This window comes from Jatropha curcas, chromosome 2 (assembly GCF_041381405.1).
Source record: "Jatropha curcas cultivar XTBG-Jc1 chromosome 2, XTBG_Jcur_1.0, whole genome shotgun sequence".
NCBI classification, from domain to species: domain Eukaryota; kingdom Viridiplantae; phylum Streptophyta; class Magnoliopsida; order Malpighiales; family Euphorbiaceae; genus Jatropha; species Jatropha curcas.
In genome coordinates, this window is record NC_143152.1 from 29071256 (window position 1) to 29089580 (window position 18325).

General features: G+C 30.7%; 4 protein-coding genes across 4 annotated transcripts; 3 read left to right on the top strand and 1 right to left on the bottom strand.

Moving 5' to 3' along the window:
• Window positions 1-282: 282 nt before the first annotated feature.
• LOC105632684 (protein EXORDIUM-like 6) lies at window positions 283-1479 on the top strand. The gene is made up of 2 exons (XM_012215128.4): window positions 283-867; window positions 947-1479. Exons 1-2 carry the CDS (start codon window positions 285-287, stop codon window positions 1351-1353), a joined length of 990 nt encoding a protein of 329 aa, XP_012070518.3. The 5' UTR covers window positions 283-284; the 3' UTR covers window positions 1354-1479.
• A 927-nt stretch (window positions 1480-2406) lies between these two features.
• THO7 (Tho complex subunit 7/Mft1p) lies at window positions 2407-4542 on the top strand. Its single transcript, XM_012214841.4, has 3 exons — window positions 2407-2563; window positions 2720-3338; window positions 4194-4542. Exons 2-3 carry the CDS (start codon window positions 2748-2750, stop codon window positions 4323-4325), a joined length of 723 nt encoding a protein of 240 aa, XP_012070231.1. The 5' UTR covers window positions 2407-2563; window positions 2720-2747; the 3' UTR covers window positions 4326-4542.
• Window positions 4543-5232: 690 nt separating this feature from the next.
• Window positions 5233-8680, bottom strand: LOC105632685 (S-norcoclaurine synthase 2). The gene is given in 5 exon segments (XM_020678676.2): window positions 5233-5753; window positions 5824-6017; window positions 7492-7610; window positions 7885-8168; window positions 8319-8680. Coding segments are annotated over 5 exon segments (1077 nt in total). The 5' UTR covers window positions 8503-8680; the 3' UTR covers window positions 5233-5457.
• A 6499-nt stretch (window positions 8681-15179) lies between these two features.
• On the top strand, window positions 15180-17121 carry MYB9 (myb domain protein 9). Its single transcript, XM_020678723.3, has 4 exons — window positions 15180-15306; window positions 15392-15667; window positions 16039-16770; window positions 16856-17121. The coding sequence occupies exons 2-4, from the start codon at window positions 15402-15404 to the stop codon at window positions 16890-16892; spliced, it is 1035 nt and encodes a 344-aa protein (XP_020534382.1). The 5' UTR covers window positions 15180-15306; window positions 15392-15401; the 3' UTR covers window positions 16893-17121.
• Window positions 17122-18325: the final 1204 nt, after the last annotated feature.

The following is an 18325-nucleotide window of genomic DNA, read 5'->3' on the forward strand; positions in this document are numbered from 1 at the left end:
GGCAACTATTGCTTATTGCCTACATGCAAGCCAAAAAAAAAAAAAAAAGAAAATGTAAGTCCCCATACTTGGGGAATATATATATTGGAAATTTATATGATTGTCTCTACCATATCTTCCTCACAATAATTTCATTTCACATAATTAAATTAGTCAATGGAGTTTGATGCACCACTAATAATATAGCCTCTAAACTATAATTAGAGTGGTTTTAATCTTGTTCATCCATTTCATATCCATACAAAATTTCTAAGTTATACCTATAAAATCACTACATGCACAAAATGACACAGTTATTCATGGCTTCGCCAAATCGCTGTATTCCGCTTCTTTTCTTTTTTCTCCTGCTTTTCCCTTTGTGTTTCAGCGATGGCGAACAAAATGCTGCCCCAACAACAGATACTGAAACGGAGACTGGCATGGAAGCTAGCACCACCGCCACTGCCACCACCACCGCAGATATAACCTATCATCATGGGTGTCTGTTGTCCGGAAACGTAGACCTAGTTTTCGTATGGTATGGTCAATTTGGCCGTGCCCAAAAGAATATTCTTAGAACATTTGTTAAATCCTTGAATTATAATGCAGCTGCTAATTTACAGCCGCAAGTGTCCGAATGGTGGAAAATTGTTGAGAGCTTTCAAGAAGTTGCCGGTAAAGGTAACGGCCGTCTCAACGTTAGAGTCGTCAGGCAAATAACCGATGTCAATAACTCAGTGGGAAAAGCTCTTGCTATGGATACTGTCAAGCCTCTCATACAAAAAGCAATCGCAGAAAACCCTAAAGCATATCCAGTTATTTTCACTGCTAAGGACGTCACCATGCAAGGCCTGTGCGCCGGCAAATGCTCACTGCGTGGAGTTTATGGTACCTATTATATTAATTATTAAGATTGAAATTTTAAATAAAAAACCTTAATCTTTCTTTTAAATATTTGGAATTGCAGAAAAGACTCCATACATTGTAGTGGGGAACCCAGAAGTTCAATGTCCCGGAGCTTGTGCATGGCCGTTCCATAAGGCAGACACTGGACTAGTAGGCATGACATTGAACCCACCAAATGGCAATGTGGGTGCAGATGCTATGGTTATTGCCTTTGCACAGGGACTAGTTAATCTTGTGACCAACCCAGAAGAGTCTGGGTTCTACCAAGAGAAGGAGAAAAATAAAATTGAGGCTGGTACAGCTTGCAAAGGTGTTTTCGGAAAGGGAGCAATGGCTGGCTATGCCGGAAAAATAAGAATCGATCCTTCTACTGGTGGTGGTTTCAATGCCCATGGATCGGGAGGCAAGAAGTTCTTGCTCCCAGCTGTATGGAATCCCAAAACTAAAGCTTGCTGGACCCTGATGTAATATACATTATTAACATTACTAATTTCTTTCCTGGCTTGTTGATTTACTTACCCTTTTTTATTGTAGATGAACAAAAACAAAAACAAAAACAAAAAAATGTTATTAAGGTTCGATCTATTTGATGAATTGATGCAATAGGTCTTTTTATTTCCTATAAAGACTACTGAAGTCAGAAAATTTAATCAAAGTGGGCAAAATTAAAATTAATAAACACATTAAATAACAACGAAGACGTACAAAATTATGAAAAATTCACCTAAAAAATGTCATTATTTTCAAATATCTAGACAATAAATTTTGATTATGTACTCTCTAATTTAGAAATTGTAAATTTTTTAGTATTGATAATAACACTAATTGATAATTTGAAGAAGAAAAAAATAACAAGTATTTTATGTGTTAGATTCCCAAACCTATTGATCTGCAAAATACATAAATTCACTCAAATACTATTTATCTGAAAAAATCTCTTGACAACTAAAACTTTTTATATAAATGTATCCTTAAAGTTATGAATTTTTAGAACATTGCATATCTTTCCACACTAGCAACAATATTTTTTAGAATTTTTCACTTTTATATATAAAATATTGATTTAATATATATATGGTTAATATAATTTTTGGAACAATATTTTCATATTCTTCAACTATCAATAATTATGGAAAATATGGAAATATGGCATAACAATATTTTGTTAAGGCAAGAAGTCGAGCTATAGGAAGGTTGTCAACTCCATTGCTGGCAGAAGCTATTGGAGTTGGCTAAAGACAGAATATGGGCACACTCCAATAATAGTAGAAATGGATTGTTTGCTACTCGAGCAAGCGAATACGGAGAATTTTTCTTATTTTGGTATTTCCGTTCATGATTGTAATACTCTTTCTAGATAGTTTACTTCACTCTCAGTCAGTGTGGGCATTTAAATGATGCGGCTAAAGATGCTCCGGTTAGTGCCTTTGCACAAGGACCAGTTAATTTTTGCATTAATGAGTGAGGCCCAATTATAATCAATCCATTTGGACAAAACTGGACTCGAAAAGCCCAATAGCGGATAGAAATGTTCACACACATTAGACATTTAGATCTCGCACTTCATTCACGCTCACTCCTGGAAAGTGGAAAGGGTAAAACCAGACTCAAATCCGAGTTGATACCGAGTTAACCCAGTAACATCTGCGTTAGGGTTCTTGCTTCTTCGCTTGGAAAGGTAACATCTTTGTAGTTGCTTATGCTTTTATTTTGAAGTCGAAAATCTGTGCTAAATCATATGAAATTTTTTCTTTATTTTCAACGGTTCTGTCAATAAAAGACTTGAACTTTTATTGGTTTGGATCTTTTTAAAGAATTTCTTTCTATTACACAGGATTTCAGATTACATTGAACTGTATTAGATGTTGAAAGGGAGGAAAATTTCTGGTAGAGGAGAAACTGTAGCAGCAAACTATGCATTTAGTGCACTAGAAGATGACATAATCATAAAGCATAGACTTCTAACACGCACCACCACTACAAGAGGTGAACCTCCATTAAAGAAGCTTCAAAAGAAGTTCACCTCATTTGTTGTCGAGGTAGAGAAAGATGATGATAATTTTAATGATTGTATTAGGCTTTCTAAAGCCTTCTTGCAAGAGCTTTCTACTTTTGAAATTCCATTGTTGAAGAGTAAAGCTGTTATTGATGCTAATTTGAGGGAGAAAGGGAACTTTGATGAGTTAATGGATGAGATAAATAGCCAGATTGGGCAGGCGCAGGCTGATATTGAGGATTTGAAGAAACAGCTGGAGGAGAGTAAAATTGAAAGGCAGCACAAGGAGGAGTGTGAGGCGATCAGGAAATTGATTGCTATGCAGCCACCTAGGTCAGAGACTCAAAAGATTATACAGGAATTAGAGAAAGAGATTGCAGCATTGGAGGCAGAGAATACAGCTGGTTCTCGGTTGCTGGAGCTTCGCAAGAAACAGTTTGCTCTATTATTGCATGTGGTATGTGGCAGTTTTCATACAATTTGAATTGCTTTATAATGTCGTTACTTAGTTTTTGCGAACTTGTAATAAATTTCTTGCTTTTCTCTTGCCATTTGAAGTTCCTGTTCTGAGACTTTATCACTTCCTATAAGATCACTTATTCTCTTGTCATTTTTAGTTGTGATGCTTTGTCAAATGTTTTAAAAGTCTCTTGATTTATGACTGATTATTCCTGTATGACTTTGTTGCATTTTGTTCCTTGTAGCAGGTCTCCATTGGTTAAATATTTTTTCATGTTTTTAGCGGCCATATTGTTTTTTTTATTTTTCCATTTGTACCTTTGACTTAAGCTGGAAAAATGAAGTTTTGATATTTACACAATTAAAAAGAAACCTCTAGAATCTGAATTTAAGAATGATCTAATGTTACTGTGTTATTTGTGTGGAGCATAAATGAGTCACACTTGCATTCCATCGTTTAAACCATTTCTAAGAGCGTGCATTGCATCAAGGAAGAAGAAGTGAAAGGAATTCAGAAAAGGTTTCCCCTTTGTTTTCTTTTTCCTTTGTTCTTTCAGTAAAAAGATTTTTTTCTCAATTTGTCAATAGTATGACTGCCTGGAATTTTTTCTTAAAGAAGTTCATTAGCAGCTCACACATATTTCTATTATATTTTCCACAGGTGCTGATCCATGACTCTTGCATTTAGTTTTAACTTAACTAACCTATGCAATTGATATTTATGTTCCTACATGTATTAACTTTTACACAGTAATAAAGTTATAAAATGCTCTATCTATTCTCACTAGACCACATATTAATATAGGTTTGGTTCCTTTTGCTCTCTTTGTGATTGTGTACAACATTTCTGCAGGTTGATGAGCTGCAAAACACTATAGAGGAAGACCAGAAGAATTTGATTGAGGAGATGAGAATGGCAGCAGAAGAGCAGAAAAATGGGATGGAGGATGGCAGTGGTGGCTCTGAAGCCATGGCTGTTGATTAGTAAAATAGTCTATCCACTTGCAGTTGGATGGTTGTGTGTTTCTAAAAGGCCTTACATCATTTCCAGGTTGTATGAATTTCTTTTCGCTGTCGAAATGGGAAGTGTAGTTGAGTGTAAGAAATTTTCCCTTCTACTTTTACATATATTATCACCATATCAAGTTGATGGAATTATCAAAATCTTTGCTAAAAGTCTCAATCATTTCAGATCCCACAAATTTTCGTTTTGCTTTCCTTTGATTTATTTGTCTATTATGGTTTGCTATGCTCTTCATCTTCTTTCTTCCAACTCTTGAACCCTTTACATTGTCGATATTTGAGTAGCTCTCAGACCAGCCTGGAAACCATTGGAGCTGGTTGTTAGGTCTGGCAAAAGTTGTTACCATCTAAAAGTGAAAACAGTACAACTTAGTTGTGTTCTTAAATGTTGCTGAAATAAGCAAGTTGGGAACTAGATATAATTCAGACAGATATTTCACTGGTCAAAACTTGCAAATGCCTGGAACTGCAAATGATGATTTTGCAGGTGTGGCCTGCCCTTGGAGCAAACTTTGTTGATATCTATGTTTTTTTCATGTTAGGTTAGATGTAGAAATAGAAACGAAATACGATTTTTGTAAGAAATTTCTATTTTTTATTATTTTTTATGTTCAATAATTTGAATTATATTAAAAAGATATTTATTTTTAACTGTAGTTTTCAACTTGCTTATGATTTTTTAGATTCATATCATTTCTTTTTGAAGTGTTTATGGCAAAATTTTCTTGAATCAGAGACATAAGAGTTATCCTTTCGTTCTTTTATTATTATTTGTTTTTTGAGTATTGGGAGAAAAGGATTTGAATGGAGTTGAAAAATGCATTCTCACTAGTTCACTATACCGAACCTACAATGTTAGCAGGGATCTCTGCATGAATCCCATAAGAATATTCTATATATGAAGTGTTTATATAATCATATAATTCATGTTTACAATTTAATATATAATATAATGATAACTTTACTCATAATTTCGTATAATAAAAAATTCAAATGTAATGAAAGATGAAAGGAAAGGAGTGCGGTGGAGAACGGATATCCGGTGACAGGATTTCTTCTCTTTTATTAGCTAAGCTAAGTTGTTGCTCTGCTTCTTACACAGATGTGGATTTGTTCTTAGTAAGATAAGTTCTAGCAATTTCTGCAATTTCAGCTAATGGCTGGATGGTGACAATTGAAGCATTTGCTACTGCTTCTTCCTTGACTTCATATTCAATGGTGGATTTTATAATGCAACAATCTTCACTTTTCTCTGTTACTTCAAACAGAACTCTATACAGAGTAAATCCTAACTCCAGATATCAACCTTCCACCACATCTGTTACTTTTATACGCTTCTCGTTATCTATCTTTATGAACTTCTTTTTGTAGCCTGGGAATCCTGGTGCCCCTACACCAAAAAACAAAAAAGAATAACAAGACCAAGAAAATTTTATTTGCAATGCAGATTATAATGGTACCTGGTATGAATACAAGCTCAATTACAGTCCCAACTCCTCCATCACCTTCAACTAGCTCAATCTTGTCGATTATAGTAAGCTCTTTTTCAACAAGTTTTGCTAATTTTAGTGTGCTATAGAGTTTCCAAGCTTCACTTGCTGATACACTGACCTCTAACTCATGAGAAAGTTGCCCTTTCATATTTTTCTTTCTTTTTCAATTATATTGTCTTGTTCTGTTTGAGTGGTGTTCTAATGCAGAGAACCTAAGCTATCTGTTTTCTTGTGTACAAAAGTCGTATATAAGGACAAAATGTTTTAGCACAGAATTTGTTTGGTAGTTGTGCTGTGAAGATTCCTGTCGTGGGTTGATTACAACATATGATTATAAAAGAAATTTTATTAGGTCAATGACCTACATGTATACGTATATACTGTATATATTTCAATAAAAAATCAATTTACTATTATATATGTTTAGGAAGTCAAGGAAGGAAGAGAAGCACATGAGATGTATGGAAAATGTTTATTTTTTTCTTAGGTAGGGGCAAGATAGAGAATCAAAAACACGAACACACCCAAAGGAAAGGGACCCGCCAAATTGGCAAGTATATCAGCTGAGAAGCTGGATTTCTTGTACACCACAATTCCCTGCAGGTCATACCAAACCCTAATCCCAAAATTAACTGAGCTCAACTATTTGAATTCTTTATTTTCATGTTGCTTTCGTAGCTAAATTTGTAAATAATGTCAAGAAACAATAGATTTTTTTCAAAAACCTTTTATTTTTAAGTTTATCTCTTCTCTATTTAGCATTATATCGCACTTATAAATCGAAGCCTGTGAAGCTCTATATAAAACATCCATCAAATAACTGAAACAGAAAATTGGAAGATATATTGAAAATTGGAATCGAAACCGAAAATCAAATAACCGAACAAAAACAGTAAATAATTTCGTTTTCAGCCTTTTCTCCAAAGTTTGCTTACCCTATATATGACTTTTATTGAAAAATTATTTATTCGATTTTCATTTTGATTAGGACTTTAATCTTTTATTAGTTAGGACTAAAACTTTTTGTTAATAACTCTTTTTATATGATCTCGGAGGCATCGATTAAATCACGTCGTGCTCTTATTTTTTAGGATCAATAAAATTTTTGCAATAAATTTGTAATTATAATAAATAAAGCTAGTTTAATTTCGTTTGATATTTTTCTTTTTTGAAAAATGAAAATTTGTTTATGAAATATTGTTTTTGTGATGGAGAATTTTATTTTTGGAATTAGTATTGCTTAGTTTACAACTCTGCTACTGTTCTTGGAGGAATTTCAGGACATTTAATCACTGAAAGTTTGTGTTATGAAGAAAATTGAATGGATATGTTCATGCAAATATATTTAGCTTACTTGATAAAAAGAAGAATTACCATTTCATCCCTAATCTTGATCAAATTAGTAACTTCTTCAATGTATTTTGATCAAATTATTCAAATATGTCTAAGGTTTGGACCCAAAAAATTGCATCTTTTCCGTTAATTTTACGTGAAAAAGGCTAAAATAACCTTATTATAGAACCTACAAACATGATAAAACCTTCATTTTAATATTTTTAAATTTTGTTGTGGTTAGAGCAATCATGGTCAATTGGCGGTTTAGAAGACCGGAGAAACATAACGGCAAGTGACCACCGTTCACCACTACCACCTCCTCGTCCTCCTTTATTATCACCACCTCCACTATCGCCTCCTCCACCTATATCTCTGTAATTGTGACCACCGCCTCCAGTATCAGGTTCAATCTCAATCCCCTTCCATTGACCCAAATACATGGATGCAATTATTAATTTTATCCAAACACAGGGATAAAATAGTAATTATGTCTTGATAAGATTATTCTTAATGAGTTAATGATATATCTAATGCGAATTAACAAAGAAAAGCATGGAAAACTTCTATTATTTGACTTTATTTTGTCAATAGAACAGCGAAAATCCTTCAAGAAAAGCATCAAGAAATTCCATATTAACATCATATGAGAAACTCATAAATGGTGAGAAATGGAGAAAATAGGCTCTATGGAGCGGATTTCTTCTCAATAAGATACTTCCCAATTGTTTCTGCCATAACCTCCAGTGGCTTGGTGGTGACAAAAGAAGCAAGTTCAGGTTTAGTATCATCTATCTCATACTCAACTGTGGATCTGATAATACTTGATTCTCTATCTTTCTCAATAATCTCCAACCGAATACGATAAACATCAAAACCCAGATCTTTATAACCTCCTTCGATTACTTCTGTTTCCTTCACTCGGTTTTCATCATCCATCTTCCTAAATATTTCCTTCAGGTAACCAATTCCAGGTGTTCCTAACAGGATTATCAAATTAAGAAATACATCCTGATCAAATTAATTAAATTTTGGGTCTTTTCAAGAAATCTCATCATCAAATTGAAAGCATATACTTGAATCTTGGTTACTTAGAAAATAGCAGAAAGGAAAACAAAATGAAGATTTACCAGGAGGAAATGTGAGCTTGACAATGGTGCCAACACCTCCATCACCTTCCACTACTTCAACTTTGCCAACAACGTCGCCGAGTAGTTGATCGACGAGTCTTCCAAGCTCAATACCGCGATAAGCTTCCCATACCTCACCGGCCGGAACGCCAACCGCCGTCTCTACTGATTGTTGGCCTCTCATGATAATATAAGTCCTAAGGTGCTTCTTGAAGGACTTCGCCGACCTGCATACTATTTAAGCATTTTCAACGCTGAGATAAGGAGAGATATTAAATGGAGGCTAATAAGTCAAAAAAGAAGAGCCATTTGTTTATTGTCCCATTAATATCATCAGTGATAATTTCTAAGGCCGGCAACTAAACTCCAGGGGATCGTTCTCTAGCATCTTTACAACGAACAAGACTACACAAGTATCGGTAGATATTTTCTTGTCATAAAATTTCAAATTTTACTATAAAAAAATACTAATTAATTATTTAATTTTGAATTTCGCTCCAAATTACTATCACATATAGTATTATTTTGCAAAATTACTAATTCATCTATAAGCTCCAACTATGTTAAATTATTTAGCTTTCAAAAAGTATTATTTTGCGATTAAATACATTGGGATACTTTATCACGTGACCCGTCACGTTTAATACAATGTTAATATTTAATTCCTTAAAATTATTATATAATTAATATTTAGTTGGTTTCTTATTAACGTGAGGAGTGAGAAGTCTCAATTTAAATCATCTTATCTATAGAACTTTTTGTCGATCTGGTGAATAAAAAGAGATATTATTTTATTGTGTAGACTGCGGAATTATTCAGGGTATTGAGAATCCTAATGGATAAAAAAATGATAATTTAATAGCTTAATGGAATTAAATATAATTCCAAAACATTACAAATCAAAAAATATTTTGCATAAACTTAAATTTTAGTTACACAGCCTAATTAAACAATTTCAACACAAGGTATTTGGGCCTATCTCTCAAATGGATCAAAGTATTTCCATTTCATTAGTACATGATCTCTGTGTGAGTGATCCACGATTTGATCTTTAACCATTAGATATAAGAAAGCCCGAGTGTATGGTGGGACTGAATTGTGATTGGCCCAGGCCCATCAATATTATTATTTGGGAAACATAAACCAATCCATGAAATTTACTACAAATGTCTAATGGTACTTGTAATTTTTAATTTAATCATTTAGATCCTTCAGTTATACTTATTAAATAATTAAAACTATTAAATGTATAAAGTCAGTCAATTAATCCTTTATTAACATGCAACTTAATTATAAACCATATAAATACAATTAAATATATATATATACACCCAAATGGTTGTCCTAATAGCCATAAAACAGAAAACATTTATAATCAGAAATTAATTACTTTACATAGTCAACAACAGCAGACAATCAAATCTATTGGTAGGCTCCAAAAAATATAATAAATTAAATTATATATACATTTAAAATAAATTTCCAGTTCTAGCTACATTCTTTTTTTCTGCCTCTCGGTTATAGTAAAATCACTCATCTTTGTCAAATATTGTAGCTCTACGAAGTTTTTACCGTTACGAAATTATCTTATTTAGATAATCTTGTTTAACAAAGCTAATAATCTATTAAAAGCAGCACCATATAAAATTATTTTTCCTTTTTTTTTTCCCTCTCTCTCTCTCTCTCTATATATATATATTTTTTGTTTGATGTCAAAAGAATTGGCAGCCTCACCAACGGTCGACAAAATATAATTACAAACAAAATCTTTCAAGAATCAAGTAGTTCATGAACTTTGCACTCAGTATATTTATAAAAATTGGTTTTGACCAATGAGCCATGAAATGTTGAATTCTTTCGGGTACAAAAATAATAGTTCTAAAGTAGGAAATGGTTATGTATTTTATTTTAGAATAATACAGTCAAAATAGTGAAAATAAACAAAATTAATAGTATTTATATATTAATTAATGACTATTTTGGCAACCTTATCCCGTTTTAACCTACTATCTTGAACAGGTAAAAAATGAGCAAATGACATACTACGAAGCTTCTAGTAAATCCCAGTTTTTAATTAATTGAAAAGGTACAACTTTAGTTAATGTTGTCCATTTTCAAGCAAATACCTTGAGGAAGAGAAATACAGACAACGGAAGTAGACAAGGATAGTCTCCAAGGAAACTAAGTTGAACAAGAAAACTTGTAGATTGGTACAATTTTTCAGCTGGACTTTTTTATTTATAACTTATTTGAAATTGAAGATTATATGAACAAGGTAAAAGGTTTTGAATGGTAATAACTATACTTATTGATTTGTTTATTATTATTAATAATAACAAATTAAGTGACTTGTGAATGTAGATAATGAGGTAAGGTTTGGAGGAAACCTCCAGCAAAGTTCTACTACCTTTTTAACCCCCATTTTGACTAGTGAGGCCAATGATGTCATTTGTTGCTGTAATCCAATTAACAGAGACCCTTTGTGTATTATCTTACACATTAAAAATTAAATTAAATAAAACCCACTAATCCTAATCTGACCATTGAAAAAATACATCGCTAAACTTTAATCATACATAAATTCTTCCTAAAACGAGAGAACAACACACATAAAGATTATTTCATTAAAAAAAAAATAATAGTGGAGATTTGATAATGGGTGTCGATTTTAATAAATTTTTTAAAAAACAATGTTCAGAATATTGCAGAAAATTTTTTTATCGTCCTATTTAAAAATAAATTCATTTGTACCCAGAAGATTAATTTCTTCTGCTAAGATCATTTCTAAGCACAAAGATTTCAATTTTCAATTTTTTTATTTAATAATGGTTTATTTATGATTTATGCAGTGTAATTTATCTTTGATGTTCATTTTCTATAATAGTAATAATGAAAGTATTCAGATTTGAAATAACAAATTTCTGTAAGCAAATCTCTAATTTTTCTACACACCTAAAATATTTATATTAGAAAGAAAAAAAAAAAAAAAGCATGCATTTTGTAATAGGATAGACTTGGCAATTAGAAGAAAAGAGGGCTTTATGATATATATAAAGAAGTGATTGAAAATCTCTGCACGTAAGTTGAAGGCAATGATACGAAGATGACCTACAAGAGATTTTGGTTGACGTTATTTCTCAATATCAAAAAATAAAATTTATTTTAAACAACAGTATATGTGTTTTTGGTCTCCTTCTTGACCGTCATAATCTAATTGTATTTGATATTAATTGGCTGCTTACCAATAATTTTATCTTGTATATCTGTTTTCTCTCAGATGATGACATTATTGATTTGATAGATTGTATTATTAACATTATTGCATTTTGCGAAATTTTGTAATAACTCATTTGGCAACTTGCATTTAATATATGAGAATTGAGTGTAATAATAAGCTACAAATGATAATAAATTGAAACCGACATTGGCCGGAACTGTTTTAAGTTCGGTCTAATATAAGAATAAGTTTGTCGGCCATTAAATTTAAAATTATAGAAAAATAATTCTCTATGTTAAAATGAGAGGGATCAACTAATAAATTCCAAAATCTTTGCACAGATCATGTGGAATATAGAGATTGAATGTTTTGATAATTTTCAACAAATTTACCAAAGAAAATAAAATCATAATAATTTGATTTCCTGCTAACTCCATGTCTGAAAATTACACTGCAATAAATAAAATGCAATTGAATAATTAAACTTGAACATACACTTGCATGCATGTGGTGATGCTATAGAATGTATATATGCATGCAACAGGTCATGTTTATGTTTGGTTGATAACAAAATGTTGCAAGTAAAAGTAAAATACAGTGAAAGAATAATAAGAAAAAAGAAAATTAAGAGATGCTAAATATTAAAAGGTTTGTTTGGTAAAGGGAAGATGAACTGTGCAATGGCAACCCTCGAGTAGGATTAGTTGGTTATATACATTTTATATTGTTATAAATGAATATGACCAAAGAAAAACAACAATGGTTTCCTTTTTTTTTTTTTTTTTTTTTTTTTTTTTTTTTTTTTGGTATGAGGATGATGTTACAATTTGAAGATCAAAGTCAATGTAATTTTTTTTCTTGGCGGCATTTTAGATGGTCCATGTTCTTTTCTCCTTTGTTTGGGAAAGAAAAGTTTTTTGGAAGAAAGAAAATATCAAGAAAAAGGATTTTCTCTTTCAGGGTGAGAAAATATTCACTACTTTCCTCCCAAATTTACATATATAATTAGAATTTCTCTAAATTGGAGGAAAAAATTATGAATGAATTGAGAAAATAATATTGCCAGATATAAAATAAATTTCAATATTTTCTTCTTCCAATATTTTCTTTTGTCTTCTTTTCAAATAAAATCGATTATTATAGTATAATCGAGTCAAAATGATGAAAATAATTTAATTGCTAGAAAATAAATAAGTCAGAAAAATCTGTTTATTATTTAAATAAAAATGAATTTAATTTACAGTCCTATTAATTTCAAAATAATCTGTAAAATTAACGTTATATATGATATATATGATCCGACTTTAAGAACATGAAAAGGTTGTTCTGGTTTGGTCAAGCTAGCCAATGATTTTAATACAACGAGTTTTCTTTTCTTAAATGGAACTGATGAAATTTTTTGCTTGCTCTATAAAGCCGTCGCCGAAACAGTAAACACAATCATTATATTTCTACACACTTTTCAACTTTTTTTTTTTTTTTCTTGTAACATTTAGCTACGTTTAGAGCCTTCGCGTCGGAGCATTTTTAGTAAGAATTTTCTCCATCCGTAAATATTGAATATTTAATATTTTATTTAAAAAATATAAATTTTTTCCACTCGTGTTAATCCCATTTATTTATTACAGTAATTTAAGAGCGTAATGATATTCAACATGTCTAACGTTAATTTCATTTGTAATTTGTAATTTTATAATTTTAATTTACGAGGAAGATAAGCTTTTATCCTCATGACTGCACTACTCCACAGATTTAGAATTCTTTATTTTCTCATATATATAAAATTAAAGTTTTTAAGAATATTTTTTCCATTTCTAAATTTGACTATCTCAAAATTTTTTTCCCCATTTCTAAATTAATGAACTTAATATATATAGTCACTTGACATATAACATATTATTGCCACTTGTCACTTGATAGCAAATATATATAGCTAGTACCATAAGCATGAATAATTAAAAGAATCTGAAAATATAACCAAAATAGCTAATTTGACATATATGGCAGTGATACAAATATGATCATTTATTATAAAAATAATTATGTATTTCAGTTAATATAACTGCTTGTCGGGAAATATATATTAGAAATTTTAAAAATATAATCCTTGCCCACTTTGTTAATATCTACCGTATTTATTATTATTAAGACTGGAATTAAATTGTAAGTAAGATTTTAGTTTTTGAATTTCCTTTATTTTAATAAGTAAATATTACATCTTTGACTAATGTAAGAATTGATCCTAATATTATATATTATTTCATTTTACTGTTATTATTATTAAAATTATATATATATATATAAAATGTGCTAGAGTCTAGTGGGGTCCATACTAAGACTGAATAGTTTTGCGTGTTGTTTTATATGATTAGCATAAACTTTGAAATTAAAATTTAATACTGGTTATTAAGGAGGTTTCTTCTCTATTTGATTCAAGAAAATTAGATATTTGACCCTATTATTATATGCCACGTGTAAAACCTAACCTTAATATTGGTGTAACTTAATTGCTGATGTGTCAACCTATTAGCTTAAAGTGTACGAAGGTGGCAGCCCTAGCACTTATTTGCCTTCTTTAACACACAAGTATACGTAGATATTATATTTTAAGTTGAATATTTTGGTTGGTTGCCCCAAAATACCCCACTTCATGAAGCACGTATAGAATCAAAGTCACTCTTTTTTAAGTATTATCTAATTTCATCCTTGATAAAAATTTTGAAACCTTAGGTTTAATATTTTCCAAGTTTAGTAATAGTTATACATTTTCTATACAAGTATAATTTTATATGTATATATATGAATAATTTGTTATATATATATTATCGGGTAAGTATAGATTCAGGTAAATTTCACATCAGATAATTCAGTAGTTGAGTGATCTACATAAGTGTAATGCGTTTTGAATTGAAAAAAAAGTTCAACATCGAAGGTTCAAAAATAAAACCATGAAGATATCTTAAAGAGGCTCGAGTTGAATGAATTGCCTAAAGTGAACAAATATCTTGCGTATACTCTTATAATTCTATCTTCTACATTCAACTCTGTATCTTTTCTTAAGATATACTTCTTAGTTTGTTTTTGTTTTATATTTCCTTTCATTACAAATATAAGTCGTTTTATGATAGTAATCTTTCCCTATATATAAGTCGTTCTGATAATATTTTTGCATTTCTTGATGAATGTACTAATAATTCTTATAAAGGATTTTTTTTTTCTTCTTTTTGAGGAAACATAAAAGATAATATAAACATTCAATTGAGATTGGTTTATTTAAAATTAGAATGGAATGATATAAAAATAAATAAAAAAAACCAATACTCAATCACTTAGAGAGCACTTATTAATTATCTCTTAATTATAATATTTCAAATTTTGTAATATAGTAAGCTTAATCATTTAAATTTTCTTAGAAAAATAACATTTTAAGTGAAATTTGAATTTTTCACGTCTTATCATAAAGCCGTAAGTTAATATTATTATTATATATAGTATTAGAAGTCTAATTAAATTCAACGATGCTCATATAGAAGTTGGCCTTTTTGCAATGGGGATATATTTGGAAATTCAAAAATATAGAAAAGGCGACATCCAATCATCAAGAAATAAATCCTTTTATCTTATACTGTTTCTATATTTCCAGAAACAAACTCACTCGCTATATATAGCTAAAGCTTCTCCCTGCTTTTCTTCGAGAGAAACTAACAATAATCCTGCCTTTCTTCCCCTCGGCTCCATCTTAATTACTCCAGTTCTTCTGTTCTGATTAAGGTTTGGACTGATTTCTTAATTTCTTTCTTTAGTTTCTGATCAAGGAAGCTTTAAAACATGTCCTTCAACTCATTTTTTCGTGCAGTTATCGATCAATGATGGGGAAATCACCATCTGAGGATGAGAATGGCCTAAAGAAAGGACCCTGGACACCAGAAGAAGATAAGAAGCTTATTGAATTTATTCAAGAAAATGGCCATGGAAGTTGGAGAGCTCTTCCAAAGCTTGCTGGGTTAAATAGGTGTGGAAAGAGTTGCAGGCTTAGGTGGACTAATTATCTTAGACCTGATATTAAAAGAGGAAAGTTCTCTGAAGAAGAAGAGCAAATTATCATCAACCTCCATGCTGTTCTTGGAAACAAGTATATAATATAATTTATTCTTCTTCCTTCTCCTTCTATTTTAAAATTTTTTTTCCAAAAAAGAAAAGAGAGCCATCAAGGTTTCAACTTCTGATTTCTTTAATTATATCTATGTACTAGTATAAAATTTCTATATATTAGCTACACCTTTATATCACTATTTCATTTTACCAAATTAATACGAAGGATATTAGAATTTGAAACTCTCTAACTTTTTTTATTATGAGATGGCATTCTATTAATCCATTGTTTTTGCAAAAATTTCTAACTTTCTATATTATGAGAAAGAATAATTGAGTGCTATTATTCTACTAGCTCCCAATTTTTCATATGCTAATGTTCTTTTTTGTTCTTTTCTCCTCTTATTGCAGGTGGTCAGCAATAGCACAAAATTTGCCAGGAAGAACAGATAATGAAATAAAGAATTTTTGGAATACCCATCTAAAGAAAAAGCTTCTCCAAATGGGAATAGACCCAGTTACCCACAGGCCAAGAACTGATCATCTAAACCTCCTCTCAAATCTTCCACAGTTGCTAGCTGCTGCGAACTTGAGCAATCTCATGATCAATAATGTCCCATGGGCAGATCCTACACCGCTAGCCAAACTCCAGCTCTTGAACTTGCTTCAAGCGCTAAACACTAGCCCACTTCCGAACATGGAATCTTTATCAGCAAATATTAATAATACCAACAATATTTATCAATATCTACGAACGAGCTCTCAGTTAGAAGGACTTCTAGCTAGCAATGGACAACCTAGTTTTTTACCTAGTATTCCAAGTTTATTGGAAACTCAAGATTATCATCATCATCATCATCATCAACTACCGTTAAGTAATGATCACTCGAAAATGGGCAGCGATGTTAATAATAATAATAACGGCGAATTGGGGCCTTCATGTGGTATTATTCAAATGTCAAACCCAGAAATTGATCTTCCTCCACTGATTTCTGCAACCTCACCTGATACCTGCAATCCAACAGCATTCAACCAAAACCCAAATGATATTTCCAATCCTTCTTCTACTTCTACCACATTTGAAGCTTGGGGAGATCTTATGGATGACGAGGCAAGTGAGAATTACTGGAGAGATATAATGGAGTAAGTATAATTAATTTACTGATTTTATTTTTTATTCAATTATTGACTGAGCATGAACTAATTAATTAATGTATTTGTTTTGCAGCCAAGCATCTTCTCAGCTATGGCCAATGTCAGAGTAACATTCATGGTTTAAGCACAGTATGAGTAATTATAAGGTTTTATTTCTATTTTATTGTGGATTAAATTAAATAGGTTTTATAGAAATGATAATAATAATAGTCCACAAACAAGTATACAAGGCATTGTTGCCATATTTATGTAAATTTAGTACAGCACAAAACAATATATTGTTCATGTAAACTTTTTTTTTTTTTTTCTCATTTGATTTTTTTTATACATGCAATTTAATATATTTGTCATATTATCAATGTGTGTCAATTTCATCTATAATTTTATTTTAATACTCCAATACAGTGATTAAGACAACAATTAAATCACTTAAATTATAATAAGTACTCCTTAATTACTCTAATTTCAACAATTTTCTCCCTATTAATGCGCCACCAAAATTAATGTAAGGATGTGATATGAACTTTCTACATTACAATATAAGATAGAAAAATCGAAATTGCGAGATATAAAAATGCAAATGCGAATAAAAAAGAAGTTAGTTGAAGATAGTTTAGAACACGAAATTGAAAAATGAAAAAGACAGATATAATGTTGTTAAGTTAGAAGATGGTTTGACTTTTGAAAAAAAAAAAAAAAATAGAAAGAGCAAGGTTAAATTCACATGTCAAATATTAATTTTTCTGAATGTGGAAGCCAAGACATAGGTAGAGTGTTTTCTACTATGTTTGGATTATGTCTTTCTCTGATGTTGACTTTGGAGACTGCCTCTCCATTAAATACATATATACACATAAAGTCTTAAAGTGAAAATAATACTTCGTTAATTAACTAAGAGATAGTTTACTACTTGTATTTTGCCATTTTGATATCAAAAAGTCAAGACTATTTGTTACTAATTAGGTACAGAACATTTCCTTTACATACAAGTAATTAAAATGAAGAAAAAAATAAAAAGAAACTCAAGATTTGTAAACCTAAAAGGTTCCTCTTTATATATATATATATATATATTATCATCCAATGATCTGCTTTTCTAGAATTAATACCTTTGAAAATATTGTTATAAGCAAGCTTAATTAGTAGTTTCAAGTCATTAAATTTAATAGGAGACGAACAGAAAATAAAGCTTGATTTTAAAGATATACAGAGTGAAACCTATCTGAGTTCGAGTTCTCTATAAACCAATCTCTCGTATTATGTAACTCACGATAATATTTCAACCTATTTGACCTCCATTTGAAAAAAAAAAAAACAAAAATAAACTTCTCTTCCCTTTAAAAAATTTATTATATAAAAAATGAAAATAGACATTGAGAGAGAAGATCCAACCTTGCTGAAGAAAAAGAATCCATGAGATATTAGGTTTTCTGTTGACCTTTAAAAAACAACTAACCTACCTACCTTGCCAATTATCCATTTATTCCAACCTAAGGATTCACAATTGTTTGTTATGAAAAAAATGCAAACTTTTGCAGCTTTT

What these genes read in the sequence shown, in the direction of transcription:
- MYB9 (XM_020678723.3), top strand. Translation starts at nt 15,402, where the DNA reads ATGATGGGGAAATCACCATCTGAGGATGAGAATGGCCTAAAGAAAGGA. An exon ending in CATGCTGTTCTTGGAAACAA is followed by an intron (nt 15,668 to 16,038) that starts GTATATAATATA and finishes CTCTTATTGCAG; the next exon opens with GTGGTCAGCAATAGCACAAA. An exon ending in TACTGGAGAGATATAATGGA is followed by an intron (nt 16,771 to 16,855) that starts GTAAGTATAATT and finishes TTTGTTTTGCAG; the next exon opens with CCAAGCATCTTCTCAGCTAT.
- THO7 (XM_012214841.4), top strand. Translation starts at nt 2,748, where the DNA reads ATGTTGAAAGGGAGGAAAATTTCTGGTAGAGGAGAAACTGTAGCAGCA. An exon ending in TTGCTCTATTATTGCATGTG is followed by an intron (nt 3,339 to 4,193) that starts GTATGTGGCAGT and finishes ACATTTCTGCAG; the next exon opens with GTTGATGAGCTGCAAAACAC.
- LOC105632684 (XM_012215128.4), top strand. Translation starts at nt 285, where the DNA reads ATGACACAGTTATTCATGGCTTCGCCAAATCGCTGTATTCCGCTTCTT. An exon ending in CTCACTGCGTGGAGTTTATG is followed by an intron (nt 868 to 946) that starts GTACCTATTATA and finishes TTGGAATTGCAG; the next exon opens with AAAAGACTCCATACATTGTA.